The sequence below is a fragment of the Thalassophryne amazonica genome, chromosome 13, assembly GCF_902500255.1.
Source record: "Thalassophryne amazonica chromosome 13, fThaAma1.1, whole genome shotgun sequence".
NCBI classification, from domain to species: domain Eukaryota; kingdom Metazoa; phylum Chordata; class Actinopteri; order Batrachoidiformes; family Batrachoididae; genus Thalassophryne; species Thalassophryne amazonica.
The window spans coordinates 81,707,561-81,727,768 of NC_047115.1; the positions used below are offsets into that span (position 1 = coordinate 81,707,561).

A 20,208-nucleotide genomic window follows, 5' to 3' on the forward strand; every position below is an offset into this window, starting at 1 on the left:
CCTAGAGGCAACTTTGCTGTGATTTGGCACTATATAAATGAAAGTAACTTGAAACTGAGAAATACTTCTGACATTTCTTTGCTTGGCCTTGTCTTCTACTAATCAGAATTGTGAAGACCTGTTGTCAGCTGGGAATGGAAACACACTCTCCCTTTTATCAAAAGCTCCTGAATATCAGCAGCATCAATGAACAAGAACAAATGGAGTATGTCCTCACATATACAAACAGCTAATGTTTGTACAGAACGTGTTCGTTAATTACCATGATTATGTTGTGTTCATCACTCCAGGTGCCGTAAAGCCATAGCTCTGTCACAGGAAAGGACATGTCATTATATGACCTTCAATCAGGTCAGGCTGTTTCTCATACAATGAATGAGATTTTCTTTTACTTATGTCCTTCTATGTAAACTGCACTTACGGTCCTTCGGGTCATTTTATAATAATGTAGTACCCTGTATGTATTATATTCACAACATTTTTCCACATCATTATGTTCTTCATGTAAAACATGAAAGGTTTTGTCTGTAATGCTTGTAGCTATTTTGAACATATTTCATCTATTCCCTGGATGGCTGGCAGACCTCCAGCTGTGTACACAACCCCACACAATCATAAACTTGCCTTATGTTCCTGCCTCATTTCAGTTACACTCTCACTTAATTGTGCCTCTGCTCCCACTTTTGTGATGTGGCTCTGATCTGCAATGAAACACAAAAGTGATGCAAAAAACAGGTTGTAGTCACATGAAAATACATAATTGTCTGGACTTGTTCCTTGTGCTTCCAGGAAAATTGGGCCCCAAGCATAGCTTCAGTTGAACATGTGTTTTTATTGACATTGAGAGGACAATGAACTGCTTCTTTTGCTGATTTACTCTTAGTTTTATGATTTGCACAACTTTATTGATGAAATTAGCAAAGTGGCTTAGTGGTTAGCACTGTGGCCTCACAGAAAGATGATTTTAAATTGTAAATGGACTGCATTTATATAGCACTTTTCCATCTGCATGAGATGCTCAAAGCGCTTTACAAATAATGCCTCACATTCACGCCGATGTCAGGGGGCTGCCATACAAGGCACCCCCTGACATCGGGACCAATAGGGGATTAAGGACCTTGCCCAAGGGCCCTTAGTGATTTCCGAGTCAGGCTGGGATTTGAACCGAGGATCTTCTGGTCTCAAGCCCAACGCCTTAACCACGAGATCATCACCTCCCTTAACTGATTGTGGGATCGCTTCCCCCCTGGAGCCTTTCTGTGTAGATTTTGCATGTTCTCCCCGTGTTTGCGTGAGCTGCCTCCGGGTGTTCCGGCTTCGTTCCACATCCAAAGTCATGCATGTTAGGTGATTGGAATCTTTAAATTGACTGTAGGTTTGTGTGTCTGCCTATATGTGGTCCTGCAATAGACCGGCATCCTCTCCAGGGTGAACCCTGCCTCACATGTTATGATTGGTAGGATAGGCTCCAGCCTGCCGTGACCCTTAATTAAAGTAAGCAGGTGCAGAAAATGGATGAATAAATGTATACCTTGTGTATAACTGAAATTATTTTGGTTGCCAACCTGGATTGAATGGCAACAGTAAATGGTAAAGAATGGCAACCACCCAGACAGACAAGTGACCATCTATCTGCCACAGCCTGTTGAAAAGTGGGTCGAATCTGGCTTTCTTTAGCCACTGGAGTCCTCAACACTGTGTGCTTCATCATGCCCAGAGAAATGTGCCACATGGTCAAAAGAAGCTGAATTTTAGTATCACAAGTGATACTACTCATCTGAGTTTCTCAAAGTAACTGGTTATTTGACACAAAGTATTCCAGCAATACTCAAGGATCCTTTAAACATACCTAGTACTAAGGACATCTCATTATTGTCTTTGGTCTGCGGTTAGCATCCAAGTCTCACAACCATACAGTAAGACAGGTAGCACCAGGACCCTAAAGACTGTGACCTTCATTCTCCTGCAAACATATCAGCATCACCAAACACTTCTGGCCAGTGACTTCATGAATTCAGAAGTCACTTAAAGCCTGTACAGTGCATCTGGAAAGTATTTACAGCGCTTCACTTTTTCCACATTTTTTTTATGTTACAGTCTTATTCCAAAATGGATTAAATTCTTTTTTTCCTCCAAATTCTACACACAGTACCCCATAATTTCAATGTGAAAAGGGTTTTTTTTAAGATTTTTTAAAATTTATTAAAAAAAGCAAACAAACTAACCAAGAAATCACATGTTTAGTATTCACAGCCTTTGCCATGAAGCTCAAATTGAGCTCAGGTGCATCATGTTTCTACTGACCATCGTTGAGATGTTTCTGCAGCTTAATTGGAGTCCACACCTGTCTACATACAACCCCAATTCCAATGAAGTTGGGACGTTGTGTAAAATGTAAATAAAAACAGAATACAATGATTTGCAAATCCTCTTCAACCTATATTCAACTGAATACACCACAACAACAAGATATTTAATGTTCGAACTGATAAACTTGATTGTTTTTGTGCAAATGCTTGCTCATTTTGTAATGGATGTCTGCAACCTGTTTCAAAAAAGCTGGGACAGTGGTATGTTTACCACTGTGTTACATCACCTTTCCTTCGAACAACACTCAATAAGCATTTGGGAACTGAGGACACTAATTATTAAAGCTTTGTAGATGAAATTCTTTCCCATTCTTGCTTGATGGATGACTTCAGTTGTTCAACAGTCCGGGGTCTCCGTTGTCTTATTTTGTGCTTCATAATGCGCCACACATTTTCAGTGGGCGACAGGTCTGGACTACTGGCAGGCCAGTCTAGTACCCACACTCTTTTACTATGAAACCACGCTGTTGTAACACGTGCAGAATGTGGCTTGGCATTGTCTTGCAGGGATGTCCCTGAAAAAGATGTTGCTTGGATGGCAGCATGTGTTGCTCCAAAACCTGGATATTCCTTTCAGCATTGATTGTGTCATCACAGATTTGTAAGTTACCCATGCCATGGGCACTAACACACCATCATACCATCACAGATGCTGGCTTTTGAACTTTGCACTGAAATGTCCATGATTTCCAAAAACAATTTGAAACATGGACTCATCAAACCACAGCACACTTTTCCACTTTGCATCCATCCATTTCACATGAGCTCAGTGCCAGAGAAGGCAGTTGCGTTTCTGGAAGTTGTTGATGTATCTATCGCTTTTGCTTTGCATGGTAGAGTTTTAACTCAGACTTGTAGATTGAACGACGAACTGTTAACTAACAATGTTTTTCTGAAGGTCACGGGCATTCTGTGTTGGTTTTTGGCCTTGCCTCTTACATGTTGAAAGTTATCCAGATTCTTTGAATTTTCTGATAATATTATTGACTGTAGATGATGGAATCCCTAAATTCCTTGCAATTGAACGTTGAGAAACATTGTTCTTAAACTGTTGAACTATTTTTTCACACAGTTGTTCACAAAGTGGTGATCCTCACCCCATCTTTGCTTGTGAATGGCTGAGCCTTTTGGGGATGCTCCTTTTATACCCAATCATGACTCTCACCTGTTTCCAATTAGGTTTTCTTTGAGCATTCATCAACTTTCCCAGTCTTTTGTTGCCCTAACCCAACTTTATTGAAATGTGTTGCAGGCATCATTTCAAAATGAGCAAATACTGGAATTGGGGTTGTATAAGGTCTCATAGTTGACAGTGCATGTCAGAGCACAAGCATGAAGTCAAAGGAATTGCCTGTAGACGTCTGAGACAGCATTGTCTCGAGACACAAATCTGAGGAAGGGTACAGAATCATTTCTGCTACTTTGAAGGCCCCAATGTACACAGTGGCCTCCATCATCCATAAATGGAAGAAGCTTGTATCCACCAGGACTCCTCATAGAGCTGGCTGCCCATCTAAACTGAGCGATCGGGGGAGAAGGACCTTAGTCAGGGAGGTGTCATTCAGGTTCTTTGAGTGTCATTTGGGTTCAGCATTCTTCTGTGGAGAGGAGAACCTTCCAGAAGGACAGCTATCTCTGCAGCAATCCACCAATCAGGCCTGTATGGTAGAGACACCAGACATAAGCCACTCCTTAGTAAAAGGCACATGGCAGCCCACCTGGAGTTTGCCAAAATCTGCCTGAAGAACTCTTAGACCATCAGAAACAAAGTTCTCTGGTCTGATGAGACAAAGATTGAATTCTTTGGCATGACTGCCAGGCATCATGGTTGGAGGTAACCAGGCACCATCCCTACAGTGAAGAATGTCAGTGGCAGCATCATGCTGTGGGGATGTTTTTGAGCAGCAGGAACTGGGAGACTAGTTAGGATTGAGGGAAAAATGAATGCAGCAATGTACAGATATATCCTAAGTGAAAATCTGCTCAAGAGCACTCTTGACCTCAAACTGGGGTGATGGTTCACAACCAAGATATCAAAGGAGTGGCTTCAGAACAACTCTGTGAATATCCTTGAGTGGCCCAGCCAGAGACCAGTCCTGAATCCTGTTGAACATCTCTGGAGAGATCTGAAAATGGCTGTGCACCAAAGCTCTCCATCCACCTGATGGAACTTGAGAGGTGCTGCAAAGAGGAATGCACAAAACTGCCCAAAGATAGGTGCACCAAGCTTGTGTCATCATATTCAAGAAGACTTGAGGCTGTAATTGCTGTCAAACATGCATCAAAAAAGTATTGAGCAAAGGGTGTGAAGACTTATGTCCATGTGGTTTCTTAGTTTTTTATTTTTAATAAATTGGCAAAAATACAACAATAAATAAATAAATAAATAAATTTACTCCATTTTGGAATAAGGCTGTAACATAACAAAATGTGAAGAACGTGAAGCACTGTGAGTACTTTTAGGATGTACTGTATCTTAGTCTTGATCCAGGACAGTCACAAACCCAGAAACTCATTGCTCAGCTTCTCAAGTTCTGCAATCAAGGTATCCATTGATTCCACAAATATCATAGCATTAGATCAGCAAAATCCTCACTGGCAAAGGCACTTAAGCTGCTGATTTCTACAACCCTCCCGAACACTTAATCCATGCAGATACTGAAGACTGTAGGAGCCTGAACACAGCCCTGGCCAACAGCAGTTTTAACACGAAAAAAATCAGTTTCTTCCAACACTGCACATAGCATGCTCACTTTCATCTGACCATGATGTCTAGCAACGTCTTGGGCATCCCACAAATTCACAGTATGTGTCACAGAGCAGCCCAGTCAGCTGAATCAAATCAACATCGGTTTCAAGGAACCACTGCCAAAACTTGTGCTTGTGTTCAGTGAGTACCCACAGAGCGAGGATGCATATTTTTCTGCACCCACATGTACATGAAAGTACGCGGTTGCCACTTTTTACATTGTTCCAGATATTTTTAGTGTTTTTGGGTGAGTTGCTTGGAAACAGTGAAATTCTGTGTTACAACACGCAAAAGTCACACTTTGTTTTATGTATATCAATATCTGTTTACACATTGAATAAGTTCAGATAAATGTGAATTGACAGTAACTTTGGTGGGTTTTTTAGGCAGCTGTGTTGGATGTAAAGGTCAGATTTCAACAACACAATACAGATGTGTACACTCAGGAAATTTGGGTGGAAAAAGCTGAAGTTTGCCTCAGTATGGGGCTCTATCAAGCTGCCAGAAACCTCCTGGCAGAGGCCCACCTGGTGGCAACGGTAGGTGTGGTCAAAACTTAGCTTTCATGTTTGAATTTGTTCTGCTGATGTAATACTTTCTATTCAATATGTAGGAACTGGGAGACCACATAAGCCTCGCAAGGTGTTTGCTCAGTCTAGCTATTCTGGCTTGTGATGAGAAAAAGCATGCACAAGCTCTCACTCTGCTTGACAAGGCTCAAGAATTATGTGGCGATGAGCAGTTTTGGTATCAGTTCACTCTCACCAAGGTTCGATCTGTGGTAGGCCAGAGACACCATGTTCTACAAATCGAGGTATGCAAGAGCAACTTTTCTTAAAAGTCTGTGTACAGCATTTTAAGTTGTTTTTGTAATGATCACTAGTTTTCCTCCTGTGGTTGTTTTCTTTTATAGACTGATCAGGTTATCAAACAAGGCTGTGAAACCTTGAAACTGGTTCTGGAACAGCAGATAAACCGAGTCCCAGAATTCACATTCTTAGTCATGTCATTGGAGATGAGGTAAAACCAAACACCATGCTTACACCTGTAATTTATTTATTGATTTATTTTGCAGTTTTCCTGACCTGTAGATCTCTCTCTTTCATAAAATTTTCTTTCACATAATCCAAAGATGAGCGACACAGTGGCTTAGTGGTTAGTGTGTGGAGTTTGCATGTTCTGCCCATATTCACATGGGTTTCCTCTAGGTGCTCCGACTTCCCTCCCACTTTTGAAGACATGCAGGTTACGTGAAATGGAAACTTTTATAACTGACCATCGGTGTTTGTGTGAGTGTGAATGACTGTCTGTCTGTATGTGGCCCTACGATAGATTGGCCTCTCACACATTGTTTGAGCACATGAGATTGTATGAGAGAGTCTCCATCTGCTCCATCTGCTCACTTTCAATTTCGCTGTGCGTAATGGCGCAGGGCGCATTGGAGCAGCCAGGGGGCTATTCAAACGGGCAACTAGTAACACATAACTCCTAAAAACAATCTTTGGTGTGTCACGTGAGGTGAATCTGCCCTACGATTGGATTTTGGAAAACCATGTGACGGTGAACAATTCCGATTGGACACTCACATTGCTCACGTCATCTCACAGTTCTATGAGGAGTACAAAGACAGTGGGCAGAGTTAAGTTTTGAGCAAAAAAAGTAAGTTTCTATCTCATATCATTAAAAAGTTATTTATAATTTAGTAAAGCTTGGTCTCAGCCAGACTGTGCACTCTGATTCCTCTGTCGAGAGGACCTGCAGGCTGTGTCCTCACTTCCTCTCTGCCCCCCCTGCTGCGTGCACCTGACACAGACATCCCTGCGTCGTCATGACGCCACATGAAGCAACTCAAAGTGGGCCCGGTGTGAAAGGGGCTGTAGCTGTCCTTTGCTTCCCTCGCAGTGTTTCACCTCCTGCTGTGCTGACTTCATGTCTCTTCTTCTGAAGGCGGCCTTCTTCCTGTTGAGGACAGCTTTGACTTCCTGCGTTACCCATGCGATATGTTGTTCTGTCTTCTAGAGGTGCACTGGAATGTATCCGTGTCATTGGGAGTCAAGAATCTGGTGAGAAGCTCTCTTTGGTGGATGTACAGAGGCTAACAGCTGCTTGTGATACACTTAAAGAATGTGCCAGTGGCTTCACTAAACTCAATTATAGAGAACAGGCAGCAGAAGCCCATGCTGAATATGCGCACGGACTGAGGTTAGTCATTCACAATTTATGCCAGTGCCCAATGATAAAAGTTTCAGAGAATAAACTTTATTATAATATCTTACAGGAAGTTGTTTACAAGATGAAGGAATGAGCCCCCTTTGTGGAATGAATAGTTTCATAAAGGTGTCTTAACCCGTTGTGTTGGGCATGAGCTTCCATGACCATATCATTCCTGTTTTTGAGAAAATGAGTCATCTGAAAAATATCTTGGAGAACCAAAAAGTAGACTCAGTTGAATAGCTAAACGGATGCATTGTCTTTGTGTTTCTTGTTGTTCTTTTTTTAAAAATTTGGTTTGTTTTTTTTGGTGCCACTTGAACCTTTACACATTCAAATCTTTGAAAATTCAAAGAAGAATTTATTTTCTTATTTTAAATTTCTAAATGTATGCTTTTAACAGTGAAAACAAATCTCTGCAGCACAGCATCAATTAAATGCTGTGCTGTAGCTTTTACAATTTACACTTACCATATTACACCATGGTAAGTGTAAATTGTTACATTTTACAACTTTTTTACACTTGTATCAATATCTTGTCCAATTTTGCCAAACTTTGCACACTGTTTAAATTTTACATCTGAGCACATCAGTTAAGCCTTTATGCAAACTGCACTACAACTGCCAGAACACTTCATACTTCACCCTAAAATGACATGCTGTCAAAACTATTGCAAATGCTGTTGCTCAGCCAGACTTTGGCATTCAGTGTATAATGTTCTTAAAAACAAACACACACAACTTGAAGCACTGCAATTTGCATATATAATGAGTTGTTGCTGTAAGATGCAAATACTTTACATTTTGTCAGCATGTTTGTTTCACATCTGTTATGACTCCACTGAGACCTGGACAATTACTTGCAACACACAAGTTATCGTTATTTTTTGCAAGTTCATACAGAATAAACACAGGCTTGTTTTTGTTCTCTTGTCTGTGTCACTGTAGTATGAGTCACAGCTGGTTCATATCATTACGAATATATTCTTAATGGTAGGGCTATATGAAATTTGTGCCTCATTTTTCCCATGAACTGAAGGAATAACACACAAAAGAACCCTAATGAAAGTGTCAATAACAACAAAAAAATAGATAATAGGGGGAGGTGATGGTTGGGCTTGAGACCAGAAGATCCTCGGTTCAAATCCCCGCCTGACTGGAAAATCACTAAGGGCGCTTGGGCAAGGTTAATCCCCTTATTCCCCTATTGCTCCCGGTGTGTAGTGAGCGCCTTGTATGGCAGCACCCTGACATCGGGGTGAATGTGAGGCATTATTGTAAAGCGCTTTGAGCATCTGATGCAGATGGAAAAGCGCTATATAAATGCAGTCCATTTACCATTTAATAGGTGATCATGATGAGAGCATTAATCATAGCATTTTTTTCATGTGTTCATGACTGTATTTATTGACTGTAGGTTAGACTTGTGTGTTTTTGTGTAGAAACGCTATGAATCCATGTGCAGAGCATGGTAGATGCAAGAAGGAATGAGATCATGTGAATGATTGTTAGCTGCTGCATCAGCAGCCATGGCAAACATGACAGGGTACAGAACACAACTGCCACCATGGGAGGGGACATGCACTGTCACCAGGACATGAGGAGTAAGACAACAGACCAGCCACCACACTAGAGGGTGCACTCAGCAAAACTCGCCACTAGCGGAAGACATAGGCCACAGACTCCCAGTTGAAACACCAGGTCTGAAACCCCATAGAGAGTGAACTACAGCCCAACCCACTGGGGCATGAGCTAGTAGCACCTCTGAGCACTGCCGCACATCCCATTGTCAAAGTTCTGCACCGGAGTCTACAGGGAAAGCCCCACCCCTGCGAACGTATGTCCTAAGACAATAGCAGGACCACCAGACGACACCCCATTGTGAGTCCATGCCTGCACTGTGGGCAGCTACCTCATGGAGTGAACCACAAGACACAATGGTACGAAACCCCCAGATATATGCCCTGAGAACTCCCCTCAGACCCCAGGTACCCTCAGCCCTCTGGTCAAAGGTAGGAGTAGAGCACAGCCCCCTGCAGTCTCTGACCAGGCAACTCTAAACCTTCACCGACCATCCCACAACCCTTATATGTGTATTAGTCCATGGACCAAGTAGGTTTTCAGTATCACTTAAGGGGACTAAATGACGTTTACAATGCAGCCTCAGTGTACCATGTCCCACACAACTACCACCTTGTGATGGCTATCCCAAGGTGGTAGTTGTAGTCGGGTAGGGGTCAATGAAGAATTACACAGAGGTGAAAATTTTAAAATGCTCCAATCATATTGAAAATTTTACCACATTATTTGTTTGATCATAATAATTTTAAAAAGGTATAGTTTGAACTAATTATGACTGAATGTTTTGGAGTTATGGGGTAGAAACAGCAATGGTGAAAAAGCTCCATTTCAGTTTGTACAGGAGTAAAAAGTCGAATTTGCTCCGATTTTGGTGAAAATAAACAAGTGGTACAAATTATTGGTTGAACTAATAGGGTTTTAAAAAGAAATTGTTTGCACCATGTGGCATGCTTAGTTATCACAATAAGGGTTAACGTGTGATAGAATCCTTTGGACTTTGAGCTTATTTGACCTTTACTTTGGAGACCAAGCATTCTACACGGTCAAAACTGTTGCATTTATTCATCCTTTTACAACGTAGTTCAGCCTTCCTTTCCTTTTAGTCCTTGTTAGATATTTGGATCATGGGCTCAGAGCAAGCAAAATAGGCATACATGGGCATGGATCACATACTGTACAAACACAGGCGTTATGTTGCACATGTGAGAGTGCCATATCAATAAAGATTATTTTAAAGTCAAAAGGAATATGCTGAATAGCTTTTAGCTCTAGTTTTGTAAGAAGAAGGCAGTTAAAATTATGATTGAACCTTGAGTCACTTATATTCAAAATACAGCTGTTTTTTTTCTGTATTTACAGATACAACATTCTGTAAATTACATAGACCTTCAAAATGTATAATTTTAAAAAAGTCAAGCAAACAATGTTTTCAAATTACCAATTAACCTCCCCTTGACTCATTCACTACCTTATATAGTTCATTGTGATTTTTGTTTATGATGCTTCACGATGACATATTTTATTGTCTCCGTCTTGGGCATAATCTTTTTGTGCAGAATCCTAGCCAAATATGCAACTGATAGAGATGGGAAACAGCGCTTCTTGCTTGATGCTTTCTACCAAATACAGCAAGCTGTCATGGTGCAAGAACTTGTGGTACTGAATGTGCAGAATCTCCTCTCTCCAGAACAGGTAAAATGAAAAAAAAAGTACAAGTATGTTCATAAAAAATATATATCTTTCACATACTTATGGCTTCTAAAATGTTTTTGTAAAAAATAGTAGTTGTACGCACATCCAATCATGATTAGGCCAGGTGCGGGATAAAAAACAATAGTAGACAAAAAAGAAAGAAAATCACAGTCACAGTTGCCCGAAGAAGACCTCAGGGTCGAAACGTTGCTTTTGTGGTCAATTAAAGATTTTGGGAGCTCTACCGGTGTGAGGATTTTCTTTCTTTTTTGTCTACTAAAATGTTTTTGACATTGAATCTCTAATGAAATAGATATAAAATACAGTTGGTGAGCTTCAATGTAATATTGTACTTTTTACTCATCTGACATAAACTAGTCCTGCAAAGAATTACTCTGGGAGTTATCAGTTCCCTATCGATTTCAAAAGAAGCGTTACCAGTGGTGGGACACATTCAAACAGTACTGTACAACCAATCAGGGCATCGATATTTGGTGTACGATGAGCAGTGTTGCCACAGTTACTTTGAAAAAGTAATCCAGTTACTGATTACTCCTTGAAGAATTAATCAATCAATCAATCAATTTTTTTTATATAGCGCCAAATCACAACAAACAGTTGCCCCAAGGCGCTTTATATTGTAAGGCAAGGCCATACAATAATTATGTAAAACCCCAACGGTCAAAACGACCCCCTGTGAGCAAGCACTTGGCTACAGTGGGAAGGAAAAACTCCCTTTTAACAGGAAGAAACCTCCAGCAGAACCAGGCTCAGGGAGGGGCAGTCTTCTGCTGGGACTGGTTGGGGCTGAGGGAGAGAACCAGGAAAAAGACATGCTGTGGAGGGGAGCAGAGATCGATCACTAATGATTAAATGCAGAGTGGTGCATACAGAGCAAAAAGAGAAAGAAACAGTGCATCATGGGAACCCCCCAGCAGTCTACGTCTATAGCAGCATAACTAAGGGATGGTTCAGGGTCACCTGATCCAGCCCTAACTATAAGCTTTAGCAAAAAGGAAAGTTTTAAGCCTAATCTTAAAAGTAGAGAGGGTGTCTGTCTCCCTGATCTGAATTGGGAGCTGGTTCCACAGGAGAGGAGCCTGAAAGCTGAAGGCTCTGCCTCCCATTCTACTCTTACAAACCCTAGGAACTACAAGTAAGCCTGCAGTCTGAGAGCGAAGCGCTCTATTGGGGTGATATGGTACTACGAGGTCCCTAAGATAAGATGGGACCTGATTATTCAAAACCTTATAAGTAAGAAGAAGAATTTTAAATTCTATTCTAGAATTAACAGGAAGCCAATGAAGAGAGGCCAATATGGGTGAGATATGCTCTCTCCTTCTAGTCCCCGTCAGTACTCTAGCTGCAGCATTTTGAATTAACTGAAGGCTTTTTAGGGAACTTTTAGGACAACCTGATAATAATGAATTACAATAGTCCAGCCTAGAGGAAATAAATGCATGAATTAGTTTTTCAGCATCACTCTGAGACAAGACCTTTCTAATTTTAGAGATATTGCGTAAATGCAAAAAAGCAGTCCTACATATTTGTTTAATATGCGCTTTGAATGACATATCCTGATCAAAAATGACTCCAAGATTTCTCACAGTATTACTAGAGGTCAGGGTAATGCCATCCAGAGTAAGGATCTGGTTAGACACCATGTTTCTAAGATTTGTGGGGCCAAGTACAATAACTTCAGTTTTATCTGAGTTTAAAAGCAGGAAATTAGAGGTCATCCATGTCTTTATGTCTGTAAGACAATCCTGCAGTTTAGCTAATTGGTGTGTGTCCTCTGGCTTCATGGATAGATAAAGCTGGGTATCATCTGCGTAACAATGAAAATTTAAGCAATACCGTCTAATAATACTGCCTAAGGGAAGCATGTATAAAGTGAATAAAATTGGTCCTAGCACAGAACCTTGAGGAACTCCATAATTAACTTTAGTCTGTGAAGAAGATTCCCCATTTACATGAACAAATTGTAATCTATTAGACAAATATGATTCAAACCACCGCAGCGCAGTGCCTTTAATACCTATGGCATGGTCTAATCTCTGTAATAAAATTTTATGGTCAACAGTATCAAAAGCAGCACTGAGGTCTAACAGAACAAGCACAGAGATGAGTCCACTGTCCGAGGCCATAAGAAGATCATTTGTAACCTTCACTAATGCTGTTTCTGTACTATGATGAATTCTAAAACCTGACTGAAACTCTTCAAATAGACCATTCCTCTGCAGATGATCAGTTAGCTGTTTTACAACTACCCTTTCAAGAATTTTTGAGAGAAAAGGAAGGTTGGAGATTGGCCTATAATTAGCTAAGATAGCTGGGTCAAGTGATGGCTTTTTAAGTAATGGTTTAATTACTGCCACCTTAAAAGCCTGTGGTACATAGCCAACTAACAAAGATAGATTGATCATATTTAAGATCAAAGCATTAAATAATGGTAGGGCTTCCTTGAGCAGCCTGGTAGGAATGGGGTCTAATAAACATGTTGATGGTTTGGATGAAGTAACTAATGAAAATAACTCAGACAGATCAATCGGAGAGAAAGAGTCTAACCAAATACCGGCATCACTGAAAGTAGCCAAAGATAACGATACGTCTTTGGGATGGTTATGAGTAATTTTTTCTCTAATAGTTAAAATTTTGTTTAATTTTAAAAGTAACTAAGTGTCGTGGTCCTCTTTTGGTCGTCTTTAGTCTTCTCGGGATGTCTTCTTTTAGATAACACAAACTAATTGCAAGTGATATGCTAGAAAAGGACACAACACTTTAGAATAATTCAGCCTTAAGCAAGATAAAATGCACAGAGTTTTTAAGTTTATTTAAGCCTTTGACACAGAGCTTAGACAAACTGAGTCCTCTAGAGAGACTGAATATGACAACCGTGCTCATCTATTTATTGGAGACCCGCGGGCATCGCTCCTCCTTCGACTTTTTTTATTTATTTCATTCCCAAGACATGGTTTTCTATTGGAAGCGTCCTCTAGTGAACCCTAAGCAGGTGTTAGGCCATTATTTCAATGTGACAAACGCTCCCATTAAAACGTGAAGGATTTACAACTGATTTTTTTAAAAGACCTTCAGCCACAGGTGCAGCTGGCCTGAGGCCCCCCCGCACGTGGCCTCAGCCGCAGGTGCAGCTGGCCCGAGGCCCCTCGCACGTGGCCTGCGGGAAAGCACCTAAAAGGCCTTGGAAAGCCCCTGACAGACTGAATGACTAATAGAGCCCTTTTTTTTGGGTTGAACACCTGCTAGTTCAACCAGAGGACATACAGTTCGGATCAGGACACTTGATAGTTCATCACAGTTCAAATATGGACCTAAAAATTCTTCTACATAAGTTAGATTACTAGTTACTTTCAGCAGCTGCCGACAACACCACCCCGCCACTTCAACCTGAAAATGACAACCCATTTTGCCAGTACTCACTTTGTAGTCAACCTTTCTTGACTTCAATTAACATAAATAATTGTTTTATAAAAAATAAAATAAAGACATCTTTCTTGACCTCTGTAATGGTAAAACTTACAATTTCTAACCTACATTGTTTATAAATGTAACTATTACATTTTTCAAATGTAAAGCTAAGATATCAAGCAGTCTAGCTTCAAGTTCAGTCGTAGTTGAGGAGTTGATGCATTGCTGCAGTGATAAATAAGGTTGTTGTTCCACTAAACATGGCAGCAAAACTGTAAACCTAATAATAGGGGAGGCGATGGTCTAGTGGTTAAAGTGTTGGGCTTGAGTCCAGAAGATCATGGGTTCAAATCCCTGCCTGCCTGGAAAATCACTAAGGGCCCTTGGGCAAGGTCCTTAGTCCCTTATTGGTCCCGATGTCAGGGGGCGCCTGACATCGGGATGATTTTTTTAGTCATCAACTTGATGAATTTCCCTCCTTACCATATAAACTGCACTATCACCATAGTGGATTTTCTGCACTAATTTCCCTGCTAAGCTAATGGATTCCACACCCACATTTGTCATAAGCTTTGCAGGGTCTGTGATCACCTGCTCCATGGTGTGCTGTAAATTCCTAATGTTACCCTCCATGTAGAGCTCTATCTATGTTCACAGACAAGACGGCGGCACCTTCCCCAGTAGGGTGAAGGCCGTCCGGCATCAGCTAGCCATAGCGGCCCCAGAATGAAGGCCAGTTATCAATAAATCTAAAGCCTTGCTCTCTACAAAATTGCGCCAGCCACCTTTTTTAACGATGTCAGCCTGCTAAGTACCTCATCATTACCCCGGGAGTGGAGGGGACCAGAGACTATTAACTGATGCCAACACATCTTTCTGGCAAGGTCACAAGTCCATTTTTGTGACCTCAGAGTGCTTCATCCTGACATCATTGGCGCCGACATGAGTAACATTGTGACTGTATCTAGTGTCATATTCCTTTGTCTGTCTACCCTTCTGCAGCATCAGCACCCTAAGATGGGAGACACTGTCAGGAGCTCTGGCCCCAGTAATATATTTAATGTCAGCCGGTGTCTGTAACCTGACTTTGTGGGTGATAGAATCCCCTATCACTAAGGCCCGGCATTTCGGTCTGGAGATAGGAGTGGAAGTCACCCGTGGGGTCAAAGAACTCACAACAGGAATATCCAAGGGTGAAAACCGGTTCACAGATTGCAGTAGCGATTGTGATCGGGGTACCCCAATGGGCACCAAGCGCTGCATGACTTCCTACGCCTAACCACAGTCCGAAAGCTGTTTAGGCTGATGCTAATGGGCATGCTAGCCAGCCCAACAATAACCTTGTCTGGAGTGCCCATAATATCTAACTCCACTGAGCTAAGAAGCTGTTCTAGCGTACAGACACAGCTCTCTAAAAGAGCCACTCTATCTGCCAGCATCACGCAGGATTTATGTAAAGTGTAAAGTAGTGTACTTTGTGCTCCAGAAAATTCAAGAGTATAGCCAAGCTAGCGCGAGCTAACCACTAACAAAAATGCTAACCACTCCTAAGATTCACACGAGTAAAATAATGAGCTAAAATTTGCTGTGGCAACCCTAAGTGCAAAATTATGATGACAAAGAAAATAATGAAACAAAAAAACCCTTTAGCCTGTTCTTTCTAAAAATAGAATGCCAATGTTTGCTTTTATTTGATCACAATTTACACTGACAGATAATTTCAGTTTATGACACATCTGATCCCATAGTATTGGCTATGTAATAAATTATTTTTATGTGTGCACTGTATAAATTTCACCTGCATTGAGAGCGACACTGTATATATGAGACCTATATCTAGACCTGAATCACATTGTTTTTTTGTGTTCCAAATATAAAGTCTCATTTACCGTAGGCACTAAACACCATGCATGCTTAAACTGTTTTATTTAGATGTTATACAAACTGTCATAATGATGAGGTCCTCAAAGAGCTTCAGTACCCCAGATGGCTGGTAAAGCTCTGGCTTCTGCCTTTATGTATTTCTTGATGGAATTGTGATAGAGAGATTGTTTGGACAACTCCCAATCCTGGTGTAAATCCATGTAGAATTGAGTTTCAGATTCAGTTTTCTGTAAAAATTTGACTCAGTACCTGGATTTTCAGCAGGGGGTGCTGCTGCCACAGTAAATGATCACATCTGTCATATACTGGAAATCACAACCATCATCTGTGGTCATTTATGCCCCCTACCTTCCCCTGTTTTTTTTTTTTGTTTTTTTTTAGGTATGATGATTTTTGTCCCATGATGAATAATCACGCTTCCCTCATTATCCCGACTGCATGCCACCTCAGTTGCACATTTTCTCTGATCACATTATAGAGCCTACACCTGCAGACTGCCACTTGAAAATTGGGAAAATGGTGGCATTGAATAGAAACTGTTCACGTGCAAATAGATCGATAGATTCATCCATCCATCCATCTAACCTGATTGGAAACTTTATAATTGTCCAGGTCCCCCTTGTAAAAGAGATTTTGATCTCAGTGGCACTAACCTGGTTAAATAAATTTTAAAATAAATTAATATGTAGGAATAGTTTAATATATATGCATTCAAAATTTGTAATTATACTGTACAACTTTCTGAATGCACTTCACAAGATCAGCATTTATGCTGATTACACTGGTAACAACCTTGGGTTCTAAGGTTGTTACGGCCGGGGGTGGTAGTGGGGACAAGCTCCCACTACCTAAAACCCACTCCCATATGGCATGCGTCTCAAGTACCCTCTGGCAACCAAATCCAGCTCCTGGCCTGCTCATGTGGCTTAGTTTCTAATCTTGGCGGAACTGCTTCTACTGACAGGAAAAGGGGCAGAGGTGGGTCTCTGGTGCCTCAAAATCAGTTGCTTTGGGTAGATGGAACTCGTCAGCCTAGGAAGGCAGTTCATCCAGGTGAAGGAAACTCTGATCGCAAACCTCTGCTGCCTTGGGGCTATATCCAGTCTTGGACAAGGCTTCGGGAGTAAACCTCAAGGAACAATCCAGAGTTGGAGTCCCTAAGGTGGTCTGTTGCTGAACTTCAGCACTCCTCAGCAACTCCTGCAACACTGCCACTGCCAAACTGCATTGGCTTCTGCCTTTCCTTTGGACCACAATGACAGCATGGAGAGGGGGGAACCTTCTGCATGGGCAACAGCGGATCCTCCATATTAGCCTGCCCAGGCTTTGTAACTCCACTGGAGAGGACACTCCAGTGTCATCGCAAGATGCTAGCACAACACAAAAAGTGGGAGTTTACCGGTTATAAGCTCATCTGTTTGGCAAAGGAAATGAGCGCCAGGGGTTCTGATGGTGGGAGGAATCAACGCATCTCATTAGACACTACCGCCCGCCTCAAGCTGGGCAGCCCCCAGCCAGTAAGGTGCTGTTTCACCATAGCCTGCTTGCTCCACTGGGTGCGTGAAGCTTAGAGTAAACCTCAAAAGGCAGGCCACAAATTCTGCACCAGACAACAAGAACAAAAAAAGACTCCAGCTCTTTGTTTTGCAAGCTGGAACATCAGGACCATGTGCCCTGGCCTCTCTGCTGATCTGCACCAAGTAAATGATACTTGCAAACTTGCCATCATTGATAGGGAAATGGTGATATTGCCTGCCTCCAGGAAACCGGCTGGCAGATAGCGGTACCATCAAGGAAGCAACTTACACCTTGTTTTGGCAAGGGAAGTCTTTTGATGAATCCTGTCAGCACGGTGTCAGTTTTGCTGTGAAGAACATCCTGGTCGCGTGCATTGAGTCACCGTCAACTGGCAGTGAGAGAATTTTTGCCATCCGGCTTTCAACATCTTCAGGCCCAGCCACCGTTGCCATTCCATACACTACAACCCTCTACTCCAACCCAGAGGAAAAAGACCAGTTCTACAAGTCTCTAAATGAAGTGATATCTGGGATTCACAGCACAGAAGGTCTCTACCTACTCTGAGACTTCAACGCCAGAGTGGCTGCTGTTCAGAAGGCCTGGCCCACTTGCCTAGGTATCCACAGAAGGGGCAACATCAACAACAATGGCCAGTGACTGATGGAGCTGTGCTGCTAGCATGGCCTATGCATGACCAACACCTTCTTCAAATGCAAGGATATCCACCAGGTGTCTTGGAGACACCCGCGGTCCTGCGACTGGCACCAGTTGGATCTAGTCATCGCCAAGCATGCAGACCTTACCAACATTCGCCTCACGCGCAGCTACCACAGTGCAGACTGTGATACATAACACTCCCTCATGACCAGCAAGGTGTGTGTAGCTCCAAGGAAGCTGCACCACTTCAAGAAGAAGAGTCACCATACATCAACACCTGCTGTGTTGGCAGCTCAGAGAAAATGCAGCAGTTCATCAGCCAGTTGCAAGAAGCACTCACTGAAGATACACTGGAAGGTGAAGAGGGTGTCATTGATGTCAAGTGGTCCCACCTCTGAGATACTCTGTACAACTCGGCCTTCAAAGCCAAAAATGCAGACTGATATGAGGCCCACCGGGAGGAAATGGAGCCTGTGACTGAGGCCAAGGGGAGAGCCCTCCTGGCCTACAAGGCAGCAACCAGTCCGACCACATTAGAAGCCCTCAAAGCTGCCAAGAGAAAAGCACAGCAAACCACCCGGCACTTCACCAGCTCATACTGGCTGAACCTTTGCAGCAGCATACAGACAGTTGCCAACACTGGGGATGCAAGAGGCATGTATGAGGGCATCAAGAAGGCAACAGGCCCATCTATCTCCAAGTCTGCCCCACTCAAGTCAAAGACAGGCAAAGTCATCACAGACCAGGGGAGGCAACTGCAGCACTGGGCTGAGTACTATCTCGAGCTCTACACAACCCAGAACATTGTCACAATCACAGCCCTCAAAGACATCCCAGGTCTGCCGGTCATGGAAGAGCTAGACAGCTCACCAACCATGAAAGAGCTTGGAAAAGCAATTGACTGCCTTGCTAGTGGGAAGGCCCCAGGGAGTGACGGCATCCCATCAGAAGTCATAAAGAGTGGGAAACCTGTGCTGCTAAAACACCTGCATAATCTTTTTTGCCTCTGCTGGGAACAGGGACGCATTCCCCAGGACATACGAGATGCGCGCATTCTCACCTTGTGTAAAAACAAAGGACACATGTTCCTTAGCACGTCTGCAGATCTTGGACTCACGTGTTTACCCACAGTCCCAGTGTGGCTTTTGAGCTGGGAGGTCTACCATGGACATGATCTTTTCAATACGCCTGCTGCAGGGGAAGTGTCAAGAGTAGCGAATGCCACTCTACATCACCTTTATTGACCTGACCAAGGCTTTCGACTTGGTTAATTGAAGTGGGCTTTTCAGGCTCCTTCAGAAGATTGGTTGTCCCCCAAACCTCCTCACAGTGGTCTCTTTGTTCCATGAGAACATGCACAGTATAGTTTGCTTCAGTGGTGCAACATCAGAGGCCTTCCCAGTTAGCAGTGGGGTGAAACAGTGCTGTGTCCCTGCACTAGTGCTCTTCGGAATCTTCTTCTCCATGCTTCTCCAGTACGACTTGAAGGATTGCAGCGAGGGAGTGTACATTCACACCAAGGCCGATGGGATGTTCTTCAACATTGCCCAACTTCACGCCAAAACCAAGGTTGTGGAGGTACTCATCCGTGAGATGCTCTTTACCGATGATGCAGCCTTGACATCACACACCAAAGATGGTCTGCAGCAGCTTGTTAGTCATCTCTCTCATGCCTGCAAGGAGTTCGGACTGACCATCGGTCTGAAGAAGACAAACTTCATGGCACAGGGCACAGTTGCTCCTCCAAACATTAACATTGATGGGTACATCCTGGAAGTTGTGGAGCACTTCACATACCTTAGGTCAACTATCTCTATCTCACTCTCTATTGATGCAACGATGAACAGCAGGATTGCGAAGGCAGCAGCAGTCATGGCAAGACTAAGCCACAGCGTCTGGATTAACTCCAGCCTCACTGAGAAGACAAAACTGCATGTCTACCAGACCTGTGTGCTCAGCACACTCCTCTACAGTAGCGAGGCATAGACCATCTACACCAGACATGAGAAAAAGGTCAACAGCTACCATCAGAGGTGCCTTAGATGAATTCTGCACATTGGATGGCAGGACAAGGTGCCCAACACAGAGGTCTCGGAACGTGCCAGCATTAGCAGCATG

General features: G+C 42.6%; 1 protein-coding gene across 1 annotated transcript in view; it reads left to right on the forward strand.

Annotated features, from left to right (window-relative positions):
• The window catches only part of LOC117522987 (cilia- and flagella-associated protein 46), a 316,276-nt gene that overhangs the window by 149,396 nt on the left and 146,672 nt on the right, over positions 1-20,208 (forward strand). The window contains exons 33-39 of the mRNA XM_034184405.1: positions 107-205; positions 291-351; positions 5,505-5,657; positions 5,732-5,932; positions 6,032-6,138; positions 7,138-7,320; positions 10,467-10,602. Of these exons, the coding sequence (XP_034040296.1) occupies positions 107-205; positions 291-351; positions 5,505-5,657; positions 5,732-5,932; positions 6,032-6,138; positions 7,138-7,320; positions 10,467-10,602 (940 nt within the window). The remainder of the gene's footprint in view (positions 1-106; positions 206-290; positions 352-5,504; positions 5,658-5,731; positions 5,933-6,031; positions 6,139-7,137; positions 7,321-10,466; positions 10,603-20,208) is intronic.